General features: G+C 44.8%; 1 protein-coding gene across 2 annotated transcripts; it reads right to left on the bottom strand.

The window, feature by feature from the left end:
• Positions 1-779: 779 nt before the first annotated feature.
• On the bottom strand, positions 780-26,264 carry METTL2A (methyltransferase 2A, tRNA N3-cytidine). 2 transcript variants are annotated; one of them, XM_084615634.1, is made up of 10 exons: positions 26,111-26,264; positions 24,109-24,200; positions 17,814-18,193; positions 15,660-15,709; positions 12,935-12,995; positions 11,183-11,322; positions 7,859-7,965; positions 7,577-7,642; positions 4,961-5,137; positions 780-3,628 (listed from the first exon to the last, which is right to left on the bottom strand). In XM_084615634.1, the coding sequence occupies exons 1-9, from the start codon at positions 26,224-26,226 to the stop codon at positions 4,965-4,967; spliced, it is 1,185 nt and encodes a 394-aa protein (XP_084471760.1). In that variant the 5' UTR covers positions 26,227-26,264; the 3' UTR covers positions 780-3,628; positions 4,961-4,964. The 2 variants fall into 2 exon arrangements, with proteins under 2 accessions (XP_084471760.1, XP_084471761.1); XM_084615635.1 differs by having other exon boundaries at positions 780-1,727.
• Positions 26,265-26,718: the final 454 nt, after the last annotated feature.

The raw sequence follows: 26,718 nt of genomic DNA, 5'->3' as shown, positions 1-26,718 counted from the left end.
TTAGAGACTAACCAATTTATTAGAGCATAAGCTTTCGTGAGCTACAGCTCACTTCCTCAGATGCATATCGTGGAAACTGCAGCAGGCTTTATATATACACAGAGAATATGAAACAATACCTATTCCCACCCCACTGTCCTGCTGGTAATAGCTTATCTAAAGTGATTTCCAGCACAAATCCAGGTTTTCTCACCCTCCACCCCCCCACACAAATTCACTCTCCTGCTGGTGATAGCCCATCCAAAGTGACAACTCTTTACACAATGTGCATGACAATCAAGCTGGGCTATTTCCTGCATAAATCCAGGTTCTCACATCCCCCTCACCCCCATACACACACAAACTCACTCTCCTTTTTGGGTCAGGACCCCTACGATTACAACTCTGTGAAATCTCAGATTTAAATAGCTGAAATCATGAAATTTACTATTCTAAAAATCCTATGACCATGAAATTGACCAAAACAGACTGTGAATTTGGTAGGGCCCTATCCATTGGTCTGTAGTAGACCTGGTTCAAATAAAGGCCATTAAGCCTGTTGCTTTCAAGAACATGACAGCCGCCATACTGGGTCAGACCAAACATCCATCTAGCCCAATATCCTGTCTTCTGACAGTGGCCAATTGCCAAGTGCCCCAGAGGGAACGAACGGAACAGGTAATCATCAAGTGATCCATCCCATCACTCATTCCCAGCTTCTGGCAAACAGAGGCTAGGGACATCATCCCTGCCCATCCTGGCTAATAGCCATTGATGGACCAATAACATCTAAAACAAAATCATGTTTAACCAGTACTTTTTTATTCCAAGTTCCTGTTTAAATGCTAAAACAGAACAAACAAGATTAAAAAAAATACAGCTACATTCATGGCTGCATGCTTACATGGTTGCAAGTTTTTGCATGAAGCTTGAGTTAAAACCAGACAGATGTGGTAAGAGCCTTTTAGCTAGTAGAATAATCATAAGAAACTTCATTTTATATCTTTTAAAAGAGTGTGAACTGTTTTTATGGGATCCATCAGCTTTAAATGAATAATTTATAACGAAAGAAATAGCCTTCCTTATGTTACAACAAACCCTTGGGTGATTAATAAGGAATTTTTCTAATTACTTTAATTTCCCCCAATTATACTGTTTGTTTACTTCAGTAAATAACTCTCCTTCAAGGGAGATAAAACTATCCCTAGACGAACAGCTCCCTCTGGGGATTGGGGGGAAGGGACTGCAGGAAACTGGCTCAGGTGCCAGTAGGCTCTGGAAAGGTGACATTTAAGCAAAGGCAGGGTTGGTTAGACGAGAGGCAGAGGGATGTCATGCTGGAGAATTACAGGATTCTTCTTTCCTAAACCTAACTTGATCTCCTGGATGAGATGAGGGAAAGAGACAAGCATCACCAGGACTCAGAGGAAAAGGAGCTCCTGTGAGCAATGATGCAATTGTTACCTTAAAAGCAGACATTTATACTTCCAGTCTCAGTTGCAAGCAGACACTTTTGTCTAGGTATTGTCCATTCCCCTGTAAGCTCCTCAGGGCAGAGACCTGTCTTATTCAATGACTGTAAAGCACTAACTCTATAAATATTAAAACCTCTTCCAAGTCCAGTAGCCAATTTTTTTTAAAGGCTAATACTGAGGAAATACTGAGAGATTGAAGTGTTCTCCTACCTATATGCCATCATGTGTCAGCAATGCCCCTCTGCCATGTACATTGGCCAAACCGGAGAGTCTCTACATAAAAGAATAAAAGGGACACAAATCTGACATCAGGAATCATAACATTCCAAAACTGGTAAGAGAACACTTCAACCTCTCTGGCCACTCAGTAAAAGATTTAAGGGTGGCAATTCTGCAACAGAAAAGCTTCAAAAACAGACTCCAAGGAGAAACTTCTGAGCTTGAATTAATATGCAAACTAGATACCATTAACTTGGGTTTGAAGAGAGACTGGGAGTGGCTGGGTCATTACACATATTGAATCTATTTCCTTAAGTATCCTCACACCTTCTTGTCAACTGTCTAAATGGGCCACCTTGATTATCACTACAAAAGTTTTTTTCTCCTGCTGATCATAGCTCATCTTAACTAATCAGCCTCTCACAGTTTGTATGGTAACTTCCAACTTATCTGTATGTGTATATATATCTTACTATATGTTCCATTCTATGCATCCGATGAAGTGGGCTGTAGCCTATGAAAGCTTATGCTTTAATAAATTTGTTAGTCTCTAAGGTGCCACAAGTACTCCTGTTCTTTTTGCTGATACAGACTAACATGGCTTCTACTCTGAAACACTGAGGAGTTCTCTCGGGGCTATAGCTTAGCAATGCGGCCATCCCATGGCAAGGGGCAATCCCTCCGCTTTAAAGGGGATCTGTAAAGGAAAGGGACAATTGGATTTGTGCTTTTTTCTGCTACTTAGAACATCTGTAGGCTTGGAAGGATTAGATCTTTATCAGTAAACACTGGCAAATGATTTCACTGTACACACACACAGACAAAAAAATATTTCCATCAATAATAACTGAAATTTAGAGATAGACAAAGAAAAATGCTGCTTGAGAACTTAAGAGTTTGACTTAAGGGTTTTTACTTGGTATATTTTGATATGCGAGGTGGACAATTTGTGTTTTAACAGTTATAAAGCTTTAGCTTTTTGAATCTCAACACCTGTGGTCATTAAATTGCTATAGTCTTACCCCCTATAGTTTCCCACAACTGTGAAAACTGATAAAAATGCATAAAATTCAATATCAATATCCATCTAAATCATAAACTTTCAAAATTGAATTCTGCCAAGCCTAAATATCTGTGAAGGAAAGATGCCTTCTCCATAGGTTTTTTGCCTTAGAAATAGGCATTTTTAGTCTGGTCTTCTCCTCCTCCATCCATGTGGTTTGAAAGTTCTCTCAACCCTGAACAGAAGGAGCAGGATTGTAGCACCTTTAACAAGAGATTTTCTTCCAGCTGTTCTCTCAAGCATTAACCAGGTATTTCCAAAGAACTGTTTTGGAGTCTGACTTTAAAACACAAAAATAGCATCAGCTTGCACAGCAGTCAAAGGGAGGCTCCAAGGGACTTGTTGGGTCACCTTTGCACCTGTAGTCAGCCTTGGAACACATCACCCGACGGAGTTAGGAATGACAATTGCAGAGGGACAGGCTGGCTGTGTGGTGGCAGTGTCACGAATCAACAGGGCCGGCTCCTAAACATGACGATGGTGGCAGGAGATGTCATCACGATGCCTGTAGGCTCTCCCAGCACCAGTCAAGCCAATGGACCCAGTCCTGTCTCAATGACAAAGCTCCCATTGACTTCTAAGGGACCAGGAGCAAATTCTTCTCTTTCTACTTCCTCTTTCACCCTTCCAGGCATAGGTTCTTGTTATGTCTTTGTCAGTGAGATGAAACAGCCCCTAACGAGCTGACATCTCCTTCCTGTGTAGGTACTCTTAGCCCATGATCATCTCACCATCAAAATATATGCACTGTGAGCGGAATGGCGTGTGAGGTGCACCAGATTGCATAGGCACAGCCCTGGCTCCTCTCCCCGCAGCAATGTCAGCCAAAACTAGTCATTAGGAAGGTGTCAGGCTGGATTCTCTCCAACAGAGATCCTGAGAGGGGTAGGCACTAGGGGAAGGTAGATGGAGAGGAGGAGGGTCACAAGCCAGCAGCTACTTGGAAGCATCCCAAATCCCCTCTAGTCCCTCCCCTCGCCAATGCCATTTCCCCCCCCCTCAAACCTGGTCATCTTCGTCCGATTCTGATAATTAAACATAGGCTTGATGGAATTTCCCCCACTTTCTCCACTCTATACACGTGAAAATCCACAATCAGAAATGATTGTCTGTTCTGGTCTATACTTTGACACCTATCACAGCATGCTATTTCTGCCCCGTGCTTGACTGAATTGAACCTGGATATCTTCATAGAATAGAATATCAGGGTTGGAAAGGCCCCTCAGGATGTCATCTAGTCCACCCCCGCTCAAAGCAGGATCAATCCCAAATTTTGTCCTAGATTCCTAAATGGCCCCCTCAAGGATTGAACTCACAACCCTGGGTTTAGCAAGCCAATGCTCAAACCACTGAGCTATCCCTCCCCCTGCAGATCAGCGCAGATCAGCTGCAGTACAGCACACGAGCTTGCTTGGAAAGGCTTAAGTAGTGGTGTAAACCATGGCTGGAAAAGTTTACTGTAAATCAGTTCTTTATAACTGTAACATAGGCTGTAACCTCGCACTCTATTTAAATCAGATTCCACAGAGTAAAAATAAACTAGCTCCCAAAGGCGTGGAACACAAGGACAGCTTTTGAACCCTGTGATAGGCTTCCACTAAGTTAACTACTAGACACCGTCCACCACATCGAGTCAGTTGATTACCTTACGTAGGATGGAAGGTGATCCTCTCTATGTGAGCCTGCATGAGTAGCACAGGGCTGGAATGGATCTGCACTCACTAGCCAGCCTGACTTTTAAAACTGTTAGGGCAACCCATGTGACTTTGATTTTCAACATCTAGAGCAGCGAGTGACAAAAAGGTGATGGGGCAAGAGGATCTGGGTGGATAGAGTAGATGGTTGAAATGAACCCCACTGTGCTGCAAACTGCAAAACCTGAAGATAAGGTCCAAACTCCTGTTCCTTTTCATGTAGACACTCGGAAGACAGAGAACTCGTTACTCATTTTGCTCGGGCTCAACAAGAGATAGTGAGTGTCCATTTCTTAGGTAAATTGTTAGTCACCATTAATTTAAAAAACAAAGACTAGTAACTAGATATTGTTGTGGAGTTGTCCTGAGCCTAGCTCCACCTTGCACACAAAGCATGTGAACTTACGACTAGTCTGGTCATTTCAGAAGGCGCCAGAATTCAGCATGATATGGCAGGTCTGCTCAGTGCCACATGCTTCACAGGAGGAGAGTCCCAGCAAGTCCAAATACAGCACATGTGATAGACACACCTTGCTAATGAACGCGCCCATTCTCCTTATGTCCTGCAGGGAAGGGCTTGCGGTATTTACACTGGATCCACACTCGATGCATCGTCACTTGCTTCCCTCGATTCACCTGTAGGCGCCGATCGACCAGATTCTGGACTTTTTCCAACCCAGCCGTGGTGAAAAGAGCATCCAGTTCATCTAGGAGGAATGGGGAGGAGGCGGTTAAGACAGCAGAAGCATTAATTTGATCAACGCTTGCTTGTAGGTTAAACTGCTCTAAGTGGGAGCCAAAAGATTCCTTTGAATGTTCAAGGAAGTTCTGGAAAAATCCAGTGCTTTTGATTCCACAGTCAAATGGAAGGACCATATGATAGCCGGCTTTGAATGTGTCGTGACCTCTACCTTGTCTGCCAACCCTTGTGGTCATCTCATGGCAAGAGTTAACAGCGATCTTGGGGTACATGTTCTGCTCTGCTTTACTGAGGGGGAAGAGAAGTGCTTGGATGATCGGCATCACAGAGAGCAAAGGGGAGGAGGAAGGGAAGACAGCAGCAACCCTAGAATGAAGAGGTGGGCATTGTCCATGCATGAATGCCTGAGGGGATGAACTTTCCAAGATTAGGGATAGTTGAGACAGGAATGTGTTTTTCAAGGGGCTTGATCAAGATGCTAAGCACCCTCAAATCCTGAAGTCTCTGGGAATGGAGGACACACAGTACCCTACAGGATCAGGCCTACGCTGTAAAGCTCTAGGGTTAAGCTTACAGTCCTGTATGTCTGATATATAGGATCCTACCAAATTCACGGTCCATTTTGGTCAATTTCATGGTCATAAGATTTTTTACATAGTAAATGTCATGATTTCAGCTATTTAAATCTGAAATTTTATAGTGTTGTAATTGTAGGGGTCCTGACCCAAAAAGGAGTTGTGGGAGGGTCGGAAGGTTAGTGTGTGTGTGTGGGGGGGGAGGTGGGAGGGGGGGCGTGGCGGCGGCATGTTGGTACTTCTACCCTTACTTCTGTGCTGCGGCTGGTCACAGCTGCCCTCAGAGCTGGCCAGCTGGAGAGCGCGGCTGCTGGCCGGGAGCCCAGCTCTGAAGGCAGAGTCGCCGCCAGCAGCAGCACACAAGTCAGGATGGGGTGTGGTGTTGCCACCCTTACTTCTGCGCTGCTGCCTGAAGAGCTGGGCCCGCAGTCAGCAGACACCACCACTCCCAAGCTCTGAAGGCAGCAGCGCAGACCGCAAGGTTGGCATGGTCTGGCATTGCCAACCTTACTTCTACTCTGCTGTGGGCAGGGCACTGCCTTCAGAGCTCTCTCTTCAGAGCTGCCACCGCTCTCCGGCCACCCAGTTCTGAAGGCAGTGCAGAAGTAAGGGTGGCAATACCGTGACCTCCCCACAAAATAACCTTGCGACTCCCCTGTAACTCCCTTTTGGGTCAGGACCCCTGTCTGCCCTATGAAATCAGTACAGTACAGTACAGGGTAAAAGCACCCAAAAGACCAGATTTCACAGGGAGAGACCAAATTTCATGGCCCGTGACATGTATTTCATGGCTGTGAATTTGGCAGGGCCCTACTGATATGGGTTGTGGTCATTAATCCAAAAACATCCCAGAAAAGCCACATCAAGAGTGGATGATCAAGACACCACATGCCCTCCAGGTCAGAACAATGCTATAGCCAAGTAGTCCAAACACAAGCGATAGGCTGCATGATGCATTTTGTACCAGGGTGCCCCGACGCACTGGCTGCATGTAAAGCCAGAGACCTAGTCGTGCTGGGGAGAGATCCAGTGTAACTGCAGCTCTGGGAGCATGTGATTTTACAGTGTTTCTGTAGCAAAGGGCTAACAAGTCCCAGCTTGTGCTTTTTTATCCCATACCTGCCATGCTGCAACCTTTGCCAGACAGCCATTTTCTTCCTTTTGAAACATCCATTTTAGAATTATTTAGCTGTAACCGATATGCCCTGTGCAGTGAACTGAACAGCTCGTTGCAGTAGTATCACTGTCCTACATCCACTGATCATTTTAGACCTGACTAAGGATTACCAGCAGTAGGATAGAGGTGCCCGATATCACTAACTTGACTGGGGGTTTGGAGGGCAGGGGTGACTGGTGGAGAAGAGTACAAGCCCCATGATGCAGCAACGAGTTGTTCTGCTGAGGCTACCCCAGCCCAGCAGCCAGAGTAGTCTTTAGTGCCCCCACATTGGGGGAGGCAGAAGGCAAGATCTTCAGAGTGCTGGCCCCTCTGGCTCCACCCCTATGTAACCTCTCCCGTGCAACAGTATCCAGGGAACGCCCCTCCCCACACCTCCTCAAATTCTGCTCCCTGCCCCTCTTCCCCCCCACCCCTCAGTGCAGCAAGCACACTAGTTCCATTGCAAGAGGGCCCCCTGCATGTGAGGCAGCTGGGGAAGGATTCTCTGCTACATGAAGGAATGCACTAAGCCATATTTCACAATGATCTACAGGCCCAGTTCTCCATGCAACTGATAAACCTCTATCGTTTCAGCCCGGTCCAGGGAGGGTACGTCTGAGTCAGCTGTTCGCCTCTGGGGGTTTGCAGAAATTCCCCGCACAAAGGAATGAGGAAGGTGAGAAGGTCAGGAATACAATATCTAATCTTCTACCTTGCGTAAAGAAGTAAACTCTGGTCCCATCGCCCCTCACGTAGAAGTTATCGGACAGACATCGACCTGGGGGCAAGAGTTGTTCGGACAGTATTATCCACTTAACTTATTTTAAATCAGCCAATCAGCTGCACAAGAAGGCAAATGGCAATCCCCACCCCCTACTGCACACTGTGCTGAAGGGGAAGTTATCAGCCTGTCTCCTAGACATGGCAGCCTCCCCTGCAGACACTCTCACATACCTGATGTGTCAAGGGTTTGAGCACGGGAAGGAGGAAATACCTTTCTTAAATCGAAGCTGCGCCAGGTCATAACGACCATAATCTCGTAACAGAATCATTCCTCCTGGTTTCAGAAGCCGGCTCAGTCCGTTAATGACGCACTGCATCCTGGGAAAAGGGCAAATTAGGAAAATTCAACAGCCGTCAAAATTATGCTTGCTTCCTTCATCCCTCAGAACATTAGAATGAGTTGAGCTTACCAAAGAGACAGAGTTCCTTTATGTTTAGGCTTTTATTTACAAAATATGACTTGAGTGAAAAATTCTCATTCTAAACAGCTCAGTTGATTTAAGGTTTTTAAAAGGGCGGGTTTATAGTGGAGAATATGAAGATTGCTGTGGTTTTGTCAGGAGTTGTGCTGATAAACTGGATTGTGTCTATACACGTGGACTTTAGGCTATAACTTTGTTTATCTGAAAAGGTTTTTGTAAGATGGCATCACATGAGAAGAAGTGGTCACGTGGTTTAGCACAGAATCCTCAAGTGCTATCCATGGTTCTGCATGGATTCCCTGTGAGAGTTTGGGCGGGAATCCTAGACGCTAGACAAAATCAGACTAGAACATTTCTAACAGTGAGGGCAGTTAACCACTGGAACAATGGACGTAGAGATGTAGTGGATCCTCCATCACTTGAAGTCTTAAAGGTCAAGGCTGGATGACTTTCTAAAGGATATGCTAAACAGCTCAACCACATGTCATGGGCTTGATACAGCAATTATTGGGCGAGGTGCTCTGGCCGGTGTTTTACAGGAAGTCAGATAATAATGCCCCTTCTGGCCTTAGAATCTATGAACGTACCCACAAAATTTCTGTGAGTGTCTAACCTGTGGCACCTTGGGCCGAATTTTCAGAAGTGCTAGCACCTGCAGCCACCATGGACTTCAACTGACACTGTTGGTACTTAGCAGCTTTGAAACATGGGCCTAAGCGATCCCAAAACATAAGATACCCTGGTTCAGCTTTCCCAGGAACCCATTCCCAGGCTTGGCTGATCATATCTCCATATGCTCTGGCATGGGCTCAGCTCTATAAGATCTGGCCCAACAACCTCTCCAAGAGAGCCTGAACCATTCAAAGCAGCTTTGCCATGCTAGGTGTCAGCCATCCCCGAAGAATGTTATCCCATGGGTGCCCAATTACGAATGCACTCATTTTTGTTTGTTGTATTATCATGGTGTCTCGGAGCCCCTGTCACGGACCAGGACTCTGTTGTAGAAACACAGAACTCAAAGACAGTCCATGAGTGCCACAGAGCAGTGCCCACTAATCATAATGTGTTTATTAACCACAAGCAGCTTCTCTGTTACATATAGACAATGTAGCCACACAGTTGTCCTCATCTTCTTCTGTGTGGCGACAGCGAAACAGTGAAAGCAAAGGGATGACTACAGTTGGGTCTCTTATTCAGCCCAGAGCAGAGGGAGGGGGGTGGCCCTGGGAATGGCTGCAACACCTCCAGGATAAACTTGGATTGGCCAGTCATCCATGATGTTTCCGACAGTTTGCACCATACCACAGTTGCATTTCAGCAATTCCTTACTTTCCATCTATGGAATAATTATGCACATCTTCCACGTCAGGTGTGGATACGGTTTATAGCTGTCCATATGCACCGTAGGGAGGAGAAAAACGGCACTTGCACAGTTGGTTTGTCGATTAGATTTTTGTTTGGTACATCTGCAGCCACCCCGGCTTCAGACCATCGTCTGCCAGGAGGTTATGGCATGAGACTAGAAGGATTTTCTTAATTTTAGTCGGTGGCAAGGCGGGTGTTCTAGGTCAGGGTAGAGTGGTAGTGGGGTATTTGCCATGATCTTTATGTACTCTATAACTGTCGCAGCGCCTCATTGGATATTTGCTCGCTCAATGTTAGCTAGTCCCGATAGCCATGGATGTGGTGTTGATGTGAGGGTGCCACTAATTATGCGAAGAACGGCGTTAATTTCAGTGTCCACTAAAATGGTGTGTGGGATTCCGCTCCAAACTGGGGCATAGTATTCCACTGCAGAATGGACCAGGGCTAGTGTCAACATTTGGAGCATGCAGGCGTCGCTTTCCACAGATGGTCCTGCAAGCTTCTGTATGATGTGGACTCTGGCCTTCGTTTTCCTTTTGGTTTGTTCAAGGTGGCAATGGAAGCTGGGCGCGCAGTCCAGGGTTATCCCCAAGTACCATGGATGATGATTGTGCATCAATGGTAATCCACAGAAATTGATGTTTAATGTCTTCTTGGCCTGGACATGGTTCAGATGGGAAGAAGAGACCACTGTTTTTGAGGCATTTGGCATTATGACATCGCGTTGGCTACTCAGGCGTCCAGATTTGTCACCTCAGACAAGGTTCTTGAACACTAACCACACAATGAACAGTAGGTAATTATTTAAGTACATACTGGTTTGTAAATTGCATTTACCTTCACACATGTTACTATCTGGTAAGTATTCCCATTTTAAAAAGCATTACTATAATCTGTACTATGTCGTGGAGTCAGCAGTCCCTTCCATGATTGTACTTTCCAGGCCAAACTATGGGAAGCCCTGCGTGGGGACATTCAGCAGCACATGCTGTGCTAGTCACACCCATAGAAAGAAAGCCAAAAGAGTCACAGGGTTGGTATGTGACCAGAGATCAGAATAAGAAATCCTCTTTGTGCTCCTACTGTTACCAGGAGTCTCTCTGTCCTGCCATGAGATGCACTACATACAACTGATGTATTCTGAATATAGGTAAGATATCTTGCTCTCCACCTCCTGTGAGGTAGGTAAATATTATACTACACCTATTTTTATAGATGAGCAAAGTGAGCACAGAGTTAATGGGGACACTGCCCGTAAATTCTGTGGTCACTTTGCTCATCTGTAAAAATGACACTGCCCGGTGAGTTTAGGACCAAAATGCAGGCATGTAAATAAAATGAAGTTTCATGTAGCGTACTATTAATAGAAGCCATTTCAGGAGCAAAAAAAAGAAGCCCATGGGAATAGTTTACTTGGATTCAGACATTCCCTGGTAGCATTTGCAGCTCAGACTTTGGGGCACTGCTCTAAGGTGGCAAATCCATAAAGTGAAATTGACCCTACTGCTTGTTCATTGTCCAAGTGGAATGAAATGCACAAAGTATATAAAGAACACAGGGTGATGAGTACATTAGGTTAAATTTAGAGTTTCAGTAACACAGGTAAGGATTATTTCACTACAGAAGTTTTAACCTGACAATATCACTTTAATATCCCCCATGAAGGACCTTTGACTGCATTTGTCATGTGCAGCCTTTTCTCCTTTCATTACAGTGAATTGCTGGTGCTTTAGTAGAGGCTGACTTACTTCTCTGGGAGAATAGCTGATAGGACAAAGATGAGAATAATGATGTCAAGACTCTTCTCTGGCATTGGGTATGGGCTTTGGTCCTTGCACAGGTCATGAACGAAGGCAAAACAGCGGGAAGAGTCATACTCTGAATTGGTCTGCAATTAAAAGAGGAGCAACACAAGAAGATACAGACACTGTCAGACACAAATACCAATGCTACCTGGCTGCACAATCTCCATTTCACTTTCACATGGAAAAGCTGGAAGAGCCAGGGTATGTCTACACTGCAGTTGGATTAGTGCCTCCTAGCCCAGGATAGACTCACACTAGCTCTGCTCAAGGTAGAGTGCTAAAAATAGCTGTGTGGACACTGCGGCACAGGCGATGGCTCGGGGTAGCCATACATAGTCCAAGCCTGCCTGACTGGCTGGCCTGAATCATCGCCCACACCGCAATGTCCACATGTTATTTTTAAGCGCACGAGTTAGAACGGAGTCTGCGTATCCAGGCTGGGAGGTATGCCCTTTGCTGCAGTGTCGACATATCCCCAGAGGCCTTGAGTCCATTTCAGAATAACCCCTGTGTGTACAGCTATTATAATTAGAATATTCGAGGGATGTCAGAAAGGGAAGTGGAGGGGAACTATGGAAAATTATTAAGTAGATACGGCAGAGTTATAAGAGAGTTCCGGACTCACTCTATTCAGTCCTTCACTACTACCAAAAAAAGCAGTGCCAGACTGTGGGACCAGCAACAGCTTTAAGGTCAAACCTCTCACAAACGATCAAGGCCAGAAATGGGTGATTTATACCATCAAGCTGGAATTCTCCCCTTTATAGCTGCACAGAGGGTCAAGGCCTAAATCTGCTCCACTGAAATCAATGGTAAAACTTGTACTGATTTCAGTAGGATAGCACTGGGCCCTTAGGTTAAACATTTCAAACCAGGATATCTAATGCCAGGCTCTCAAAACCATATTTAGATTCCTAAGCAGAAGGGGACTGTTCTACAGAGATGTGGAGCAACCCCACTCCCAGTGACATGCAGACTCTGGTCAGTTTCACTCTGTGGCTACTTGGGAAGGTGGGGAGCACCAACAGTCAGGCTGGAGCAGCTGCCCCTTGCTGCCTTCCTTCGCCCCCTCACAATCTCTCCTATCAAACTGGCTGGTCAATTTAACACTCTAGCGAAGTTTCCCAAACTCCATTCTAAACCGATTTGTTTGTTAATACCTGCTATTCCATAGCCAAAGTCAACCCTTGCCCCAAACAACAAAGTCAACATCCACCATGACATCAAGCCAGCTGCCTGTGCAGCAGCAATTAAATGCTGCTTCCAGACCTGTGGTTACATCAATGATACAAGTGAATCAAGAATAACATTAATTGATTGAGGCTGTAAGAAATAGTTTGAAAGACGTCAAAACTTCAGCAGTTACCCCATTAAACAGCATCTGGTCTGGAAAAACGATGCTGGTAACAGGAGAAGGGAAAGCAGACTTATTCTTCCAGCACCATTGTTAAACTGCCCCCCCACCTTTTTTTAAAATTTAATCCTGTTCCCTTCCTTCCTGCAGCCTCCAATGGCCAGATCCCCTAATCTGCTTGCACTGAGAGGCAGCATCCAGTTCTAGCTAAATATCAAGCTACCAGCAGAACTGAACTAACAAAGGCAGTGCTAATTGTAGTTCTTTGCAAATGCTGCACAGGATCAGCTGCTTCCACCTAGCTGTGACTTCATCTAGAACTTGTGCAATATTTAGTTTACCTGGACAAGATCCACAGCTGTGTTGGAAAAATCACAGCAATAAACAAAGAGCCCTGGATCACTGAAATGAATGCAAAAGAAACAAGAAACAGTCACGTGCCTCATATGGTTCTCAGGGTGGATAAAAACTGAACATAAAAAAACCTGGATTGTTAATTTAAATATGTTTTTATTTTTAAAAATAAGCCTATTTAAAATTAAATTTGAAATTATGACAACCTACATTAATACCTACACTTGCTATAATCTATTAAAATCATTTAAGTAAAAAATATTCAACCAGTATATGTTTGCTGCCAAAGTTTTAAAGAAAATCAAAGCACTGAAGTGGTGGTAGTCACTGGCTAAGCACCTATAACTAAATTTTGTCGAAGTGCTAAACTATCTTTTGACAACAGCAGTTTCTTATGCAGGTGCAGAGTGAATATTTTCTTCATTTAAATTTATTCAACTATTTCAATTCAATGACTAGTTCATTCAAAGTTGAGAAATTGATTGGAAAAATAAAAAACAAAATTTTCCTGCTTTTTCAACTCCCAATCTATGAATAAAAACGAGGTGTAAGAGGATGAAAACTACTAGTTTTAAATTCCTGAAAGAAATGGTGACCAGAAACAATCAGTTCAATTCTCTACCTACACGCAATACTTCATTTGTTTAATAAATCAGTTAGTTTTAAATACTAAACATGTGTTAAGAATTTTAAGAACATAAGAATGGCCATACTGGGTCAGACCAAAAGTCCATCCAGCCCAGTATCCTGTCTATCGACAGTGGCCAATGCCAGGTGCCCCAGGGGGAGTGAACCTAGCAGGTAATCTCTCTCCTGCCATCCATCTCCACCCTCTGGCAAACAAAGGCTAGGGACACCATTCCTTACCCATCCTGGCTAATAGCCATTAATGGACTTAACCTCCATGAATTTATCTAGTTCTCTTTTAAACCCTGTTATAATCCTAGCCTTCATAACCTCCTCAGGCAAGGAGTTCCACAGGTTGACTGTGTGCTGTGTGAAGAAGAACTTCCTTTTATTTGTTTTAAACCTGCTGCCCATTAATTTAATTTGGTGGCCTCTAGTTCTTATATTATGGGAACAAGTAAATAACTTTTCTTTATTCACTTTCTCCACACCACTCGTGATTTTATATTCCACTATCATATCCCCCCCTTTAGTCTCCTCTTTTCCAAGCTGAAAAGTCCTAGCCTCTTTAATCTCTCCTCATATGGGACCCGTTCCAAACCCCTAATCATTTTAGTTGCTCTTCTCTGAACCTTTTCTAATGCCAGTATATCTTTTTTGAGATGAGGAGACCACATCTTTATGCAGTATTCAAGATGTGGGCGTACCACGGATTTATATAAGGGCAATAAGATATTCTCCGTCTTATTCTCTATCCCTTTTTTAATGATTCCTAACATCCTGTTTGCTTTTTTTGACTGCTGCTGCACATTGCGTGGATGTCTTCAGGGAACTATCCACGATGACTCCAAGATCTTTTTCCTGATTATTTGTAGCTAAATTAGCCCCCATCATATTGTATATATAGTTGGGGTTATTTTTTCCAATGTGCATTACTTTATATTTATCCACATTAAATTTCATTTGCCATTTTGTTGCCCAGTCACTGAGTTTTGTGAGATCTTTTTGAAGTTCTTCACAGTCTGTTTTGGTCTTAACTATCTTGAGTGGTTTAGTATCATCTGCAAACTTTGCCAACTCGCTGTTCACCCCTTTCTTTTTTCTTATGTATCTTATGTAATTTTGCCACCTCACTATTTACCTCTTTCTTTTTTCTTTTGTATCCACCATATATAAGGTAGTTGTATTTAAGCAATAAAAAAAAATTTTAAATGCTGGATTTGTGCATTTTAATTGAATTCCAATTCCCATCTAAATTAATCTTCATCTAGTCAAAAAGAAATTCACCATTTTCCAACACAATAAAAAAATTAAAAATTATGAATCTGAATAATGTAAATTAAGCTATATAATTTCTTAAATAAATGTGTATTGAGATAGTGTATCCTCCTGGTTAGCAACAAGCAGTACCAAATTTAGTGTAAAGGCTATATTTAGTTTAGTAAATCAACGTTTTAATGGTTACTAGCCAATGAGAAGCAATCTTTCTTTAGGAAAAGAACTAAGTAGTACAAATGCAAAACAAGATTAAAATTGTTGACTTAAATCAAGGTTTCCTGCTTGCTGATTTAAATTAGGATTAAAACTGTTGATTTAAAATCAATTCAACTTGCAGAGTAAGTTTTAGGGAAGAAGTGGGTCTAATGGTTAGAGCATGCAGCTGGGAGTTAGGAGCACTGGGCTTTATCCGCATCTCTACCAATGACTTGCTGTGTGGTCTTGGTTGAGTTACTTAGCGCCTCTGTGCTTCCGTTATCCCCATCTGTACAATGATGCTTAAAGTCTTGGGGGAAAGGAGGGAAAACAGAGATTGGGAAGCTTGTCTGTAGAGTGCTTTGAAAGCCACAGATGAGTGGATGTGCAGAATTTCATGACCACCAAACGCATCCTAAGGAGTCTCAGCAACCTTTTAACCTCAATTCAATCATTCAAACGTGTGTGGACAGAATTGACAAGTGGGTGTGTTTGTGTTTAGCCTCTTTTATATGCAATGGGTCTATGCATTTAAAAAAAAAAGGAGTGGAACACAACATTTCCAGTTACTAATTTTTTCTCTACAAGTAATAAATAATCAAAGCTGCTTACTTGTTGGTTTGCAAAATTGGGAAGACTGTATTTCCAGCACCACAGCCAACCTGCAGAAAAAGAGCAGCCAGTTACACACCTGTACTGTTTTCCTCACTGACTCCTGCTTTCTAGTCTGAACTTAGCAGCTGTTACAAAGCATCACCCTCGAGCCACAAAATGATGTTCCAGCAACCTACTGGGGACCAATCCCAAACAGCAACGAACACCTGCAACTCCCATTAATAAGAGATGAAGATGCTCAGCACCTTTCAGGATCAGGCCCTGCAGCCGAGCATCCACAGGAAGCCACCAAGCTAGCTACCTAATTCTACCAATAGTCTGACAGATTGTGTGGATCACTGATATTCTTGAAAGTTGTTATAGCTGGAATTGCAAGCATAACAACCAGTATGAGTCACTCAGGCAGTCTCAAAGGCCAGGAGTTAGTCAGTTTCATTTCCATACAGAGACAATGAGGAAGGGTGGGGGAGGAGAAGGAAATTTGCTTTGCTCTCTTTTTCTTTCTGTTATAGTTGCACCCTATTATTTCAGTCTCCCTTTCTAGATGGCTCTCCTACTATCCCTAGTTATAACTGGGCCTGCGGTGCTACTGCCCCTTGCCCCTCACCTTCATTTGAAGAGAAGAGAAGCCATACAATTTAGTTCAGCAGCTTTTGTTCCTGAATGTTTAGGGACTTCTGTGGAAGGACTGAAGTAAGCAGAATGGAATGTACTATTGGATGTTTGAAATGACGGCGGGTGCAGAACGCATACCGGTGGGATATGAGAGCAGAGATGGTATAATAGCATGGAAAGTTGCCTCTAACACGGTTTTAGGTGCTAGGATCCTGCAGAGAGCTGCAAAGCTATTTATGCTGACTCACCTCTGGGAGAACAGGGCTCCAACAGAACAGGTGGCGGGCCACTGCTGTTAACGCAACTCTTAAACTGAACCAGCCACAGATATATGATGACTGATCATCCACAGTGACAGATTGTGTGGGCAAACTCAGCACAAATATTTCAGCTTTAATAGTTTATTAGCCCGATGTTCTAGGAATGCTGTTGATACCCCTTATGCATCACCATTTTGAGACCTCACAACTACCTGAGAATTCCTTAGCTGTACTGCAAAGATTTGTTTTGTCTGCAATATAGTTTTCAGAGTTTTATATCACTCAAGTCAGACAGACTCAGGAGCAGAACCCAGAAGTCAGGGACAGAGGAAAGCTTCCTGAACACGGTTAACAAACCAGCTCTTTACACAACGAGAATTCATGCTGAGACCTCAGCCGTTACTTTAACATCAGATAGTAATAACTTGCATTTTGAATCTCAGAAGGCCTCAGTGTGGGACACAGTCAGATACGGATCCCTTTGAAAACTAGTTGGTCACAAAGACCAATCTGAACCAAAACCCAACAGGTTTAATTCAGTTCAAAGTTTTCCTCTTTGTTTTTAACACCCTCCACTGAGCTGCTCCAGTCCATCTCACATCTGTGGTCCTCTCTCTATCCTCCCACACCCCACTTGTTATGGGGGTTTTTTGCTTTCCTCTGCAGCATGTGGGTACAAATCACTTGTCAGGATTATCTGGGCATATCTCATTTAATCATTTCTCTGCCATTACAGGGGTCTTGGACAATCCTATTCTCTGCCTGTGGCACATAACAGTTTAGTCTCCTGTGGGCTGTAATACTTTGGTCTAATTTTGGTTGTTGGGTTTATTGTACAGGTGCTGGGTAATGCTAGTGGTCTGTGGAATATGGGGACGGGAATCAAATGAGATGATCTGGTGGTCCCTTCTGGCCTCAAACTCTGTGACTATGTCTATTCCTTTGCTTAGTCTCATTACTGCTGGTACAAGAGCCTTCTCCTCTGCAGCAACCTTCCTGAATCTTTCCCTCATATCAAATTTCAGCTGAAAATTAAGCTCTCTCCTTGCCTATGTTACAGCTTCTCTCCTATTATTCATTTCTGTAAAGAGCTTTGGGATAGATATGTAAGAAAGACGGTCGGTTCTGTATGTAAAGTTGTGTTGGCTGCAGGATTTGGTGAGGCTGTACACGACGACATGTTAGTTTGAAGTCTGTCACCTTCGTGAACAAAGATTCTGACGGCAAGTTTGATTCACTTGGGAAAGATGCTGTTTCTCTCACTCACTGACGTTACCTCTAGTATACGGTAAGTGGCAGAGGATCCTGGGAAGTCACCATCACTTAGTTTCAGGTCACCCAACTTCAGTATTCCTTCTCCATCTGTGTCAAGTCTGTTGATGATATTACTACTGTCTTTCATCAAGTCCAATTGATGATGCTCTTGTGTTCTGGTTTCCAATGAACAAAGACCATTTTCACAGCTCCCCCGCCCGGTGTTTCTGGGTTTTCTGGTGCAACCATCTTTGTATGCAGAAGCTTCAGGTTGACTTAGGTTCTGGTTTGGTGCCAGTTCAGGAAATTCAGTGAATAGCCAGTGTCTGTCCTTGAAGAAGCCATTTTCATGGATTTTATAGAAATCATTCCAGTATTCATTAGCATTGAGCTCATATTCATCTGTAAACAAAGACACAGAAGAAAGGTCAACAGAAGACAAGTCAAAGTTCTTAGCTTGCAATCAGTTTAATCAAACAGGGGTCACAAGCTCCATGCTGTATTTAGCAACTTATTTAAGAATTAGGCTTATTCATCAAGGAGCATCCTGATTTGAGTCTAATTGCCTTGCATGAGGAGCGATCAGCCCTCTCCCCAGCTATGACATCACACTACCTCATTAGGAATAAAAAAGGAAGGTGTTTGTGAAAGAAGTTGTTTGTCTTTCTAGCTGGATTTTCTCTGCACTGAAATAGAAAAGGCCTATTTGTCGAGAACTGATAAAGAACCTCTGGGTCCTATTCCCTGTCACTTCCACGGACTCTCTCTGGGACCTGAAGAAAGTCATTTAGGGCCTCACCCCTGAGAAGTACTAAGCACCTACTACTGCCAGTGAAATCAATGCGAGATGAAGGTGCTTAGTATATTTTGGGATCAGGCCTTTTAGCTTCCCATCTGAAAAATGGGGTAGTACTCAGCTACCTCATAGAGGTTGTGCAAGGCTTGGGTAGTATTTGTAGCATGCTTTGAAATTGTGTGAAATTACAAACATTATTATAACTTAGTCTTACGGCCAGCACAGGACTGCTCCCAGTATTTTATTTTCCAGTGTTTTGTGCAATTTAGAGCATCAGACATTTCTGAGATTACAGACAGGAAAAGAAGACTAAGGGAAATGTCTGCTCCCCCATGCAGCCAAGAAACCTTAGTGGGGAGTGTTATCACTTGCAGATTCTAATCTCTCAGACCTCCTGGATCAATTTAATAAAATGAGTAACACAATACTGAGCAAGAGCAGGAAGAACTCCTCTCTATTGCGGATGTGAAGTGGAGGTGATTGAGTTAGTTTCTAATGGGATCAGAAATGGCCTGAAAATTTCCATGACATGACTGCACAGATTTCAGATACCTAATACCGTTCTTGGAGCTGCTTCCTCTCTTGGGAAATGAACTCAGCATGAGGAACTGATTAGCATCTTCCAAATGTGGTGAGCCTCTCTCTCAAGTGAGGTTTTGGCATGAGAAGTCCTGGCCTATTGTGCTGGGAAGAGATAACTAATTTCAGTGCCCTTATGCTGCTGATCAACTTGTAAGTGTTATGGCTGAGGGCCACAGACTCCAACTGCATTTCAACAACATGCAAGCCCTTAAACAACTTTGGACAGTGACTTGTTATTTACTGAACTCAGAAAATTCACCTACGATTATGATTACTCACCCTCTTCTACAGTTCTCACTCTATTTCTCTACCACCCACCAAGGATAGAAGGCTTAAGCAGGGGCATCCATTAAAATTGGAGTTACTCTTGAGCCAGCCTGCGACACAGAAAATTAAGCTGGAATCTCCCTAACTGTATAAGAGGGGTCTGAAGGAGGATAAAGAAAAGAAGGCTGGAAATGTCTGGGGAGAAATGCAGTCTCAGTCTAAAAGAAGGCTTCGGCAATGGAAAAAAAAATTGTTTTGGCAAAGAATTGAAAAGTCAGTTCTGGGTGTATTTTTAGCAGGATTTATCTTGAAGCACAAACTACTAAATATAAAAATAATCCCTCTAACTTTATCTTAGTTATAAGGGCCTCAAAGAGCCATGTCCTCAGATCCAAGTCAAGAGAGATTTTAACATCTGACAGGTTTAACCAAAACCTCATGCTGTGATCCAATCAGATCTCAAACGAAGCAGATTCAAGCCTATTCAGTGTTAACACGGGAGACAAAGACCACTAAAGTTCCAGAGGAAGTGGTATTGTTGATTCAGTAGCTGGTGGTTTTTCCTGAGCTCCATGGAACCAATGCCTTAATGTGGAGGCAAGGAAGTACAGTGCTAGTGGTGCCATCTTTCAGATGAGAAAACATGAGGTACTGATAAAATTCCACATGTTCATACACGTAGGGGAAGATAACCTTGGTATCTTGGCAAGGTTGCAACTTGGCGATCTACATTCTAATTACCTACATCAGTGGCTCTCAACCTTTCCAGACTACTGTACCCCTTTCAGGAGTCTGATTTGTCCTGCGTATCCCCAAGCTCCACCTCACTTAAAAACTACTTGCTTACAAAATCAGCCATAAAAATACAAAAGTGTCACAGCATGCTATCACTGAAAAATTGCTGACTTTCTCATTTTTACCATATAATTATAAAATCAATTGGAATATAAATATTGTACTTACATTTCAGTATATAGTATATAGAGCCATATAAATGAGTCACTGTCTGTACGAAATTTTAGTCTGTACTGACTTCGCTGGTGCTTTTTGTGTAGCCTGTTGTAAAACTAGGCAAATATATAGATGAGTTGGTGTAACCCCTAGAAGACGTCTGAATACCCCAAGGGGTACTTGTACGCCTGGTTGAGAACCTCTCACCTAAATGCCTCCCGTGATAGCCACTGCATGAGATACTATGCATTTCCTGTCCTGAAGAATAACGCAGTAGTGCTGTGCATTACTGGACAGAGGTTATTTTCTATCCCAGAGGTGTGGTGGTCCTTCTAGCAGTCCTGTATAAAGCCTTACCTACCTCAGAGATGTTGTGGCACTTACTGTTTGTAAAACAACAAAGACCTCATATCAGTGCAGACTATTAGTAGAAGCGTAAGAACAAGAAATCAAGGACCAGCTGATAAGTATCACTCACAAAATAGATTTTACGTCCAGAAAGATCCATTATAATCATCTAATTTGACGTTTTCCCAGCATGGCCCAATGAACTTCACCCATAATTCCTGCTTCAAGATCAGGAATATTAAAAATATTCCCTTTAGTCAGAACTCTAGTATGAGACGACGTCCATGTGTGAGCTGGATTCCTGCAGATCTCTTTCCTTGGTTGGAAGTCCTGATCTCTCTGCTCTTCCTTGTGAGGACAACCCCCAAAGTCCAGCCCATACTCACCCTTTCACACGATAGGAATCGCCTGGATGAAATGTGTCCCCAAACAAAAATTAATGGCCACAGAAGATGAGGAGAGAATCAGAGACTCCATGGACACAATGAATTATTGTCTCCAAAGGGAAAGAGTGGAAGTCACACTGCTTTTTCCATGCCCCAGCTAGTTAATACCCTTTCCCAGACACCCTCCCCTCTCCTTCAAAATAAATTCTGAAGGCCCACCTTCGACAAGATACTGCAGCTGTAACGACTAATATCCAGCTTTGCATTGTACTGCTCTGTAGTGTAGCTACCCATGCTTTAGATCACAAGAGCTTCAGCAGGGATTCCATTCTGTCTAGAATACCACTACGGAGTACCATACACTGAATTATAGCAGTATATTAAGTCCCACAGAGGTGCCAGAGTTACCATCTCTCCTCTACTCTAGGAGTAAGCAAAGCTAGTGGATAGTTTTCTCGTATTCTCTAATGGCCTGATTTCCAAATGAACTCAGCATGTTGGATATCACAATTGCTGCTGCTGGGTACTGAGCACTTTTGAGAATCTAGACCCAAGCGTTTAGGAGGGTCAATCTTAGCCATAGTAAAAAGCCTGCTACTGTGAACACAATGGAATGCTACATGGAAAGGGCCTGAATAGCCCCATCCGAAATCGCATTTTTGCCTTACAGATGTAATAGACTCATGCTCCTTTAATTTTAATTAAAGAAGAAAGTCCAGCTCGATACCCAGGAGCAGCCTTCTGTAGAAATACCAACATAGACTATTCCTATTTAGCTACATCCAAGTGTGAGGTGGGATATAACAAGTAACATCAACCAAATCCCTAGTCTTGCTCTTGAGAGAAAGATATAGCAGAGGACAGCAGAGAGTAGGAGTAGGAGAGGAAAGGAGAGGAGTAGGAAAGGAAAGGTGCTGGGTGAACTTTAGAGCAGCTTTAACCAAAACATTAGCTGCAGAGCTATGCTTCTCCAGCTTGATTCAGATTTTATAACTACTGTGAGTTTAAGTGATGGATACGCCAATATCTCCTGCACCAAGGTCTGAGCAAGTGAAGGGAATTTGAAAGAACCAGCTTGGAACTTTAGTACCACACTGATTAGGCCTCAACTAGACTATTGTGTCCAGTTCGGGGTGCCACATTTCAGGAAAGATTTGGAGAAAGTCCAGAGAAGAGCAACAAAAATGATTAAAGGTCTACAAAGCATGATCTATGAGGGAAGATTGAATAAACCGGGTTTGTTTAGGCTGGAGAAGAGAAGACTGAGGGGGGACATAACAGTCTTCAAGTATGTAAAAGATTCTTACAAGGAGAAGGGAGAAAAATTGTTCTTGTTAATCTTTGAGGATAGGACAAGAGGCAATGGGCTTAAATTGAAATAAGTGCAGTTTAGATGGGACATTAGGAAAAATGTCCTAACAGGGTAATTAAGCACTGGAATAAATTGCCTAGGGAGGCTGTGGAATCTCTGTCATTAGAGATTTTTAAGAGTAGGTTGGACAGACACCTGTTAGGGATGGTCTAGATCAGAGGTGGGCAAACTACGGCCCGCAGGCCACATCCGGCCCGCAGGACCGTCCTGCCCGGTCCTTGAGCTCCTGGCTGGGGAGGCTAGTCCCCGGCCCCTCCCCTGCTGTTCCCTCTCCCCCACAGCCACACCACCACTGCTCTGGCCCAAGTGGGCAGAGGTCCCAGGGAGTGGTTGGATGGGGTGGAGGTGGGGGGCGGTCAGGGGACGGGGAACAGGGAGGGTTGGGAGTGGAGTCCTGGGGGGCCTGTCAGAGGGCAGGGATGTGGATAGGGGTTGGGGCAGTCAGGGGACAAGGAGCAGAGGGGTTGGATGGGTTCGGGGTTCTGAGGGGGGCAGTCAGGGGGTGGGAAGTGGGAGGTGGCGGATAGGAGGAGGGGCCAGGCTGTTTGGGGAGGCACAACCTTCCCTACCCGGCCCTCTGTACAGTTTCACAACCGCGATGTGGCCCTCGGTCCAAAAAGTTTGCCCACCCCTAGTCTAGATAGTGCTTGGTCCTGCCTTGAGTGCAGGGGACTGGACTAGAAGACCTCATGAGATCCCTTCCAATCCTATGATTTGATGCCAATCATTCAATGCATGATCTTGGATAAACTAACATTTTTCTTAGTCTCTGTTTCAACTATTACCATTAACTTAATGCAGATAAATATGGGTACCTCTAATACTGCCTATAGCTTAACAGGAGAAAAACTGAGTTTATTTCACAAGCAACATATCATGATGCAAGGAACTTGAAGATTAAATGTTAGAAGTCATTAAGCTGCTAGACAGATAGACAGCCATGAAGGCAGAACAGAATCAGAACAGAAGTCTAGAACAGAATCAGCCCCTTGCCCTTCTCCCAGTGGAGAAGTTTGTTTATATGATCTATGGCATTTCCTATTAATACATAAAACATCAACAAGGGAGTTCAAGGCCAAAGTGATCCTCCCAGCCAAGATCACTTAAAGTCACATCTTCTTGTCAACCGTCTAAATGGGCCATCTTGATTATCACTACAAAAGCTTTTTTCTCCTGCTGATAATAGCTCATCTTAACTAATTAGCCTCTCACAGTTTGTATAGCAACTTCCAACTTATCTGTATGTATATATCTTCTTACTATAGGTTCCTTTCTATGCATCCGATGAAGTGGGCTATAGCCCACAAAAGCTTATGCTCTAATAAATTTGTTAGTCTCTAAGGTGCCACAAGTACTCCTGTTCTTTTTGCAGATACAGACTAACACGGCTGCTACTCTGAAACCTATCATTAAAGTCTAATGGGATGAGTTATGGGAAAAGTTCTAAAGGCATCTAGTGGCACATACTAAACAGACCCTGAGTCTTTAAAATCAGCAGTTTTGAAAAATTTTGGGGGGGAATAAATGAAGATGAATCTTTGTTTTTGGCTAGAATAGTCAGCTATTGTATTGATACGTCAAGATTTGTAAGAAATAGAGTGACATCTAGAAGTACCTTGTTTGTCTTGTGGAACAAGCTGCCTGCTGTTCTCTTGAACTTTGTTCCTTGCACTGGCTTCCTGCTCTTCAGACCATTCTACATTATCCCTGTTAGGAAAAATAAAATAAGCTACTTAGCTAGGAAGGTATCAGAAGAGTAGCCGTGTTAGTCTGGATCTGTAAAAGCGGCAAAGAGTCTTGTGGCACCTTATAGACTAACAGACATTATTGCCACAGGACTCTTTGCCGCTTTAGCTAGGAAGGTTAAGATGGCGGGGGAGAGGGGAGCTGCTGGCAGTGCAACAGCATTTCAATATCTGGTAAATTAAGAACCAAAACCACTCTTAATAAGCAAACAAAGGGAGGGAATTAGACGGCTCACTGAACTGGTAATAATAGGATTTTCATCTGTAGGTCTCCAATTCAACTCTGGGCCAGTTAGGTAGTGATCTAAAGCTGATCACATAACATGTGATGGCTGTTCAGAGGTGTATGTGAATGGTTTTGGATGCCCATCCAGTTTCAATGGACACAAATCCACACCACAAAATCACTATCACATTTGATACAAATAGGCACCCTTTATTGACAAAGCAGACAATACTCCTGTCATGTACTAAATTGCTTTAATTCATACACAGATTTAATATTGAACAATATGCATGAATACCCTAGAGATAGCACTGGATACAGGGAAACTTTCAGATGTTAAAAACATGTTGACAGTTTCAATGTGCATACACAGCTGCGCAGGCATTAAAGTAAGTGATAATTTAAAAAGAGCGAAGCAAGATGATGCAAAGGAGACAGGACAAAGAAATGTAGGGGCCTAGCAGAATTATTCAGGACCTAAAATGGGTTATTCTTTCAATACTATTTGATAGAGACAAAAGACTTAAAGAAACAGAACAGTAGATCCCTAAGAATGCCTCATTTCTGGAAACAGGAAATTGAGGATTTACATTTATGAAGCGCTTTTGAGTCACATAATCCAAAACTGGATCACCAAGTAGGGTAATCAGACAGCAAATGTAAAAAAATTGGGACGGGGGTCGAGGGTAATAGGCGCTTATATAAGAAAAAGACCCCAAAATCAGGACTGTCCCTATAAAATCAGGACATCTGGTCACCCTACCATCAAGTGAGGAGGGAGACGGGTTGTGCAGTTGGAGAGAAGGAACAGTTCCCATCAGGGGTGCTTGGTTCCCCTGGGGCAGGATGGTCTGCACGGAAAGGCGGGTGGGGGCTTGGTTCCCCTGGGGCCGAGGGGGGAGAACTGTGCGCACGTGGAAAGGGGGGCAGTTCTCCCAGTTTCGCAGGATGCCCCTCGAGGCTGGGGGGAGGGGTCAGGCTGCGCATGGGGGGTGTCAGTGCCCACCAGGCTGGGGGAGGTTGCGTGTGTGTGGGGGGGTGTTTGTGCCGCCCCCCCGGGGCTGCGTGAGTACACAGAGGAGTGGATCATTGCCCCTCAGGGCTGGGGGTTGTCAGTGCCCCTGGGGCTGGAGATCTGGTTGCGTGTGGTGAGGGGTCGGTGCCCCCCAGGCTGGGGGAGTCTGCGCAAGTGCACAGAGGGGGGATCGGTACCCCTCGGGGCTGGGGGTCGGGCTGCACGTGGGGGGTGTCAGTGCCCACTGGGCCGGGGGAGGTTGTGCGTGGGGGGAGGCTGTGTGAGCGCACAGAGGAGTGGATCATTGTCTCTCTGGACTGGGGGTCGTTTGGTGTCTCCAGGGCTGGGGGGTGCTGTGTGCAGGGGATGTCAGTGACCCCCAAGGGCTGGGGGAGTCTGCGCAAGTGCACAGACGGGGGGAATCAGTACCCCTCGGGGCTGGGGGGGCGCTGCCGGCAGGAGGGTGTCTGCGCCCCCCGGGGCTGGGGGTCGGGCTGCGCGTGGTGGGGGGTGGGTGCCCCCCGGGCAGGGGGAAGCTGCTCGCAGAAAGGGGGGGTCTTTCCCCCCAGGGCGGCTGTCTCGGCTCGGCCCACCCCGAGGGCGGCTCTCGGGGCGGCGGGGGTCCCCTCACCAGGCGTTGTGCTGGAAGAGCCGGCTCGGGTCGGTCAGAAAGCGGCTCCCGAACGGCTGCCTCCTCCCAGGGGCCGCCGCCGCCGCCTCTTCCTCCGGCCCGCTGGGCGCCGCCATGACAGGCTCCGCGACCCGGAACCGGAACCCGCCGCCTGACCCGCGCCGTCCGACCGGAGAGAGAACTACCTTGGCCAGCAGGCGGCCTGGGAAGGGCGGGAACAGCGGGCCCCGCCCGCCCTCGCGCCAGTTCCCGCCCGCCGCCTGCGCGCGCACGTGCCGGGCCCCGGGCGGGGGCTCAGCCCCGCGAGCAGTGAGGTCACCGCCCACCCGTGTCATGTGTCCCACGTGGGGCAAGGGGTGCTAGGGGCCCGTCCCACCCAGAGCAGTGGGGTCACCCAGCCCGCGTCGCACAGCCTTTGGTTTCAGGGAGCAGGGGCCCGGCTGCTCCTTTTCCCCCCATGTGACAGCTGCACTGACAGAGCAGGCGACATACCGTTCTCCCCCAGGCGGGCAGGCACACATTTAATTAACGCTTTGTTTTTTAACGAGCACCATCAGCCTGGACACACGTGTCCTCTGGAAGGGTGGCTGAAGCATGAAGGGACATGT

Source organism: Lepidochelys olivacea (genome assembly GCF_965140295.1).
Source record: "Lepidochelys olivacea isolate rLepOli2 genome assembly, chromosome: 27".
NCBI classification, from domain to species: Eukaryota; Metazoa; Chordata; order Testudines; family Cheloniidae; genus Lepidochelys; species Lepidochelys olivacea.
This window is presented reverse-complemented; position numbering and strand designations above follow the sequence as displayed.

Excerpts from the sequence above, each read along its gene's own strand:
- METTL2A (XM_084615634.1), bottom strand. The coding sequence starts at position 26,226 with ATGGCGGCGCCCAGCGGGCCGGAGGAAGAGGCGGCGGCGGCGGCCCCT. Across the intron at positions 18,194-24,108 it reads TGTTCCACAAGACAAACAAG|ATGAATATGAGCTCAATGCT; the intron begins GTACTTCTAGAT and ends CTTTGTTTACAG. Across the intron at positions 11,323-12,934 it reads CAGCTGTGGATCTTGTCCAG|ACCAATTCAGAGTATGACTC; the intron begins GTAAACTAAATA and ends TTTTAATTGCAG.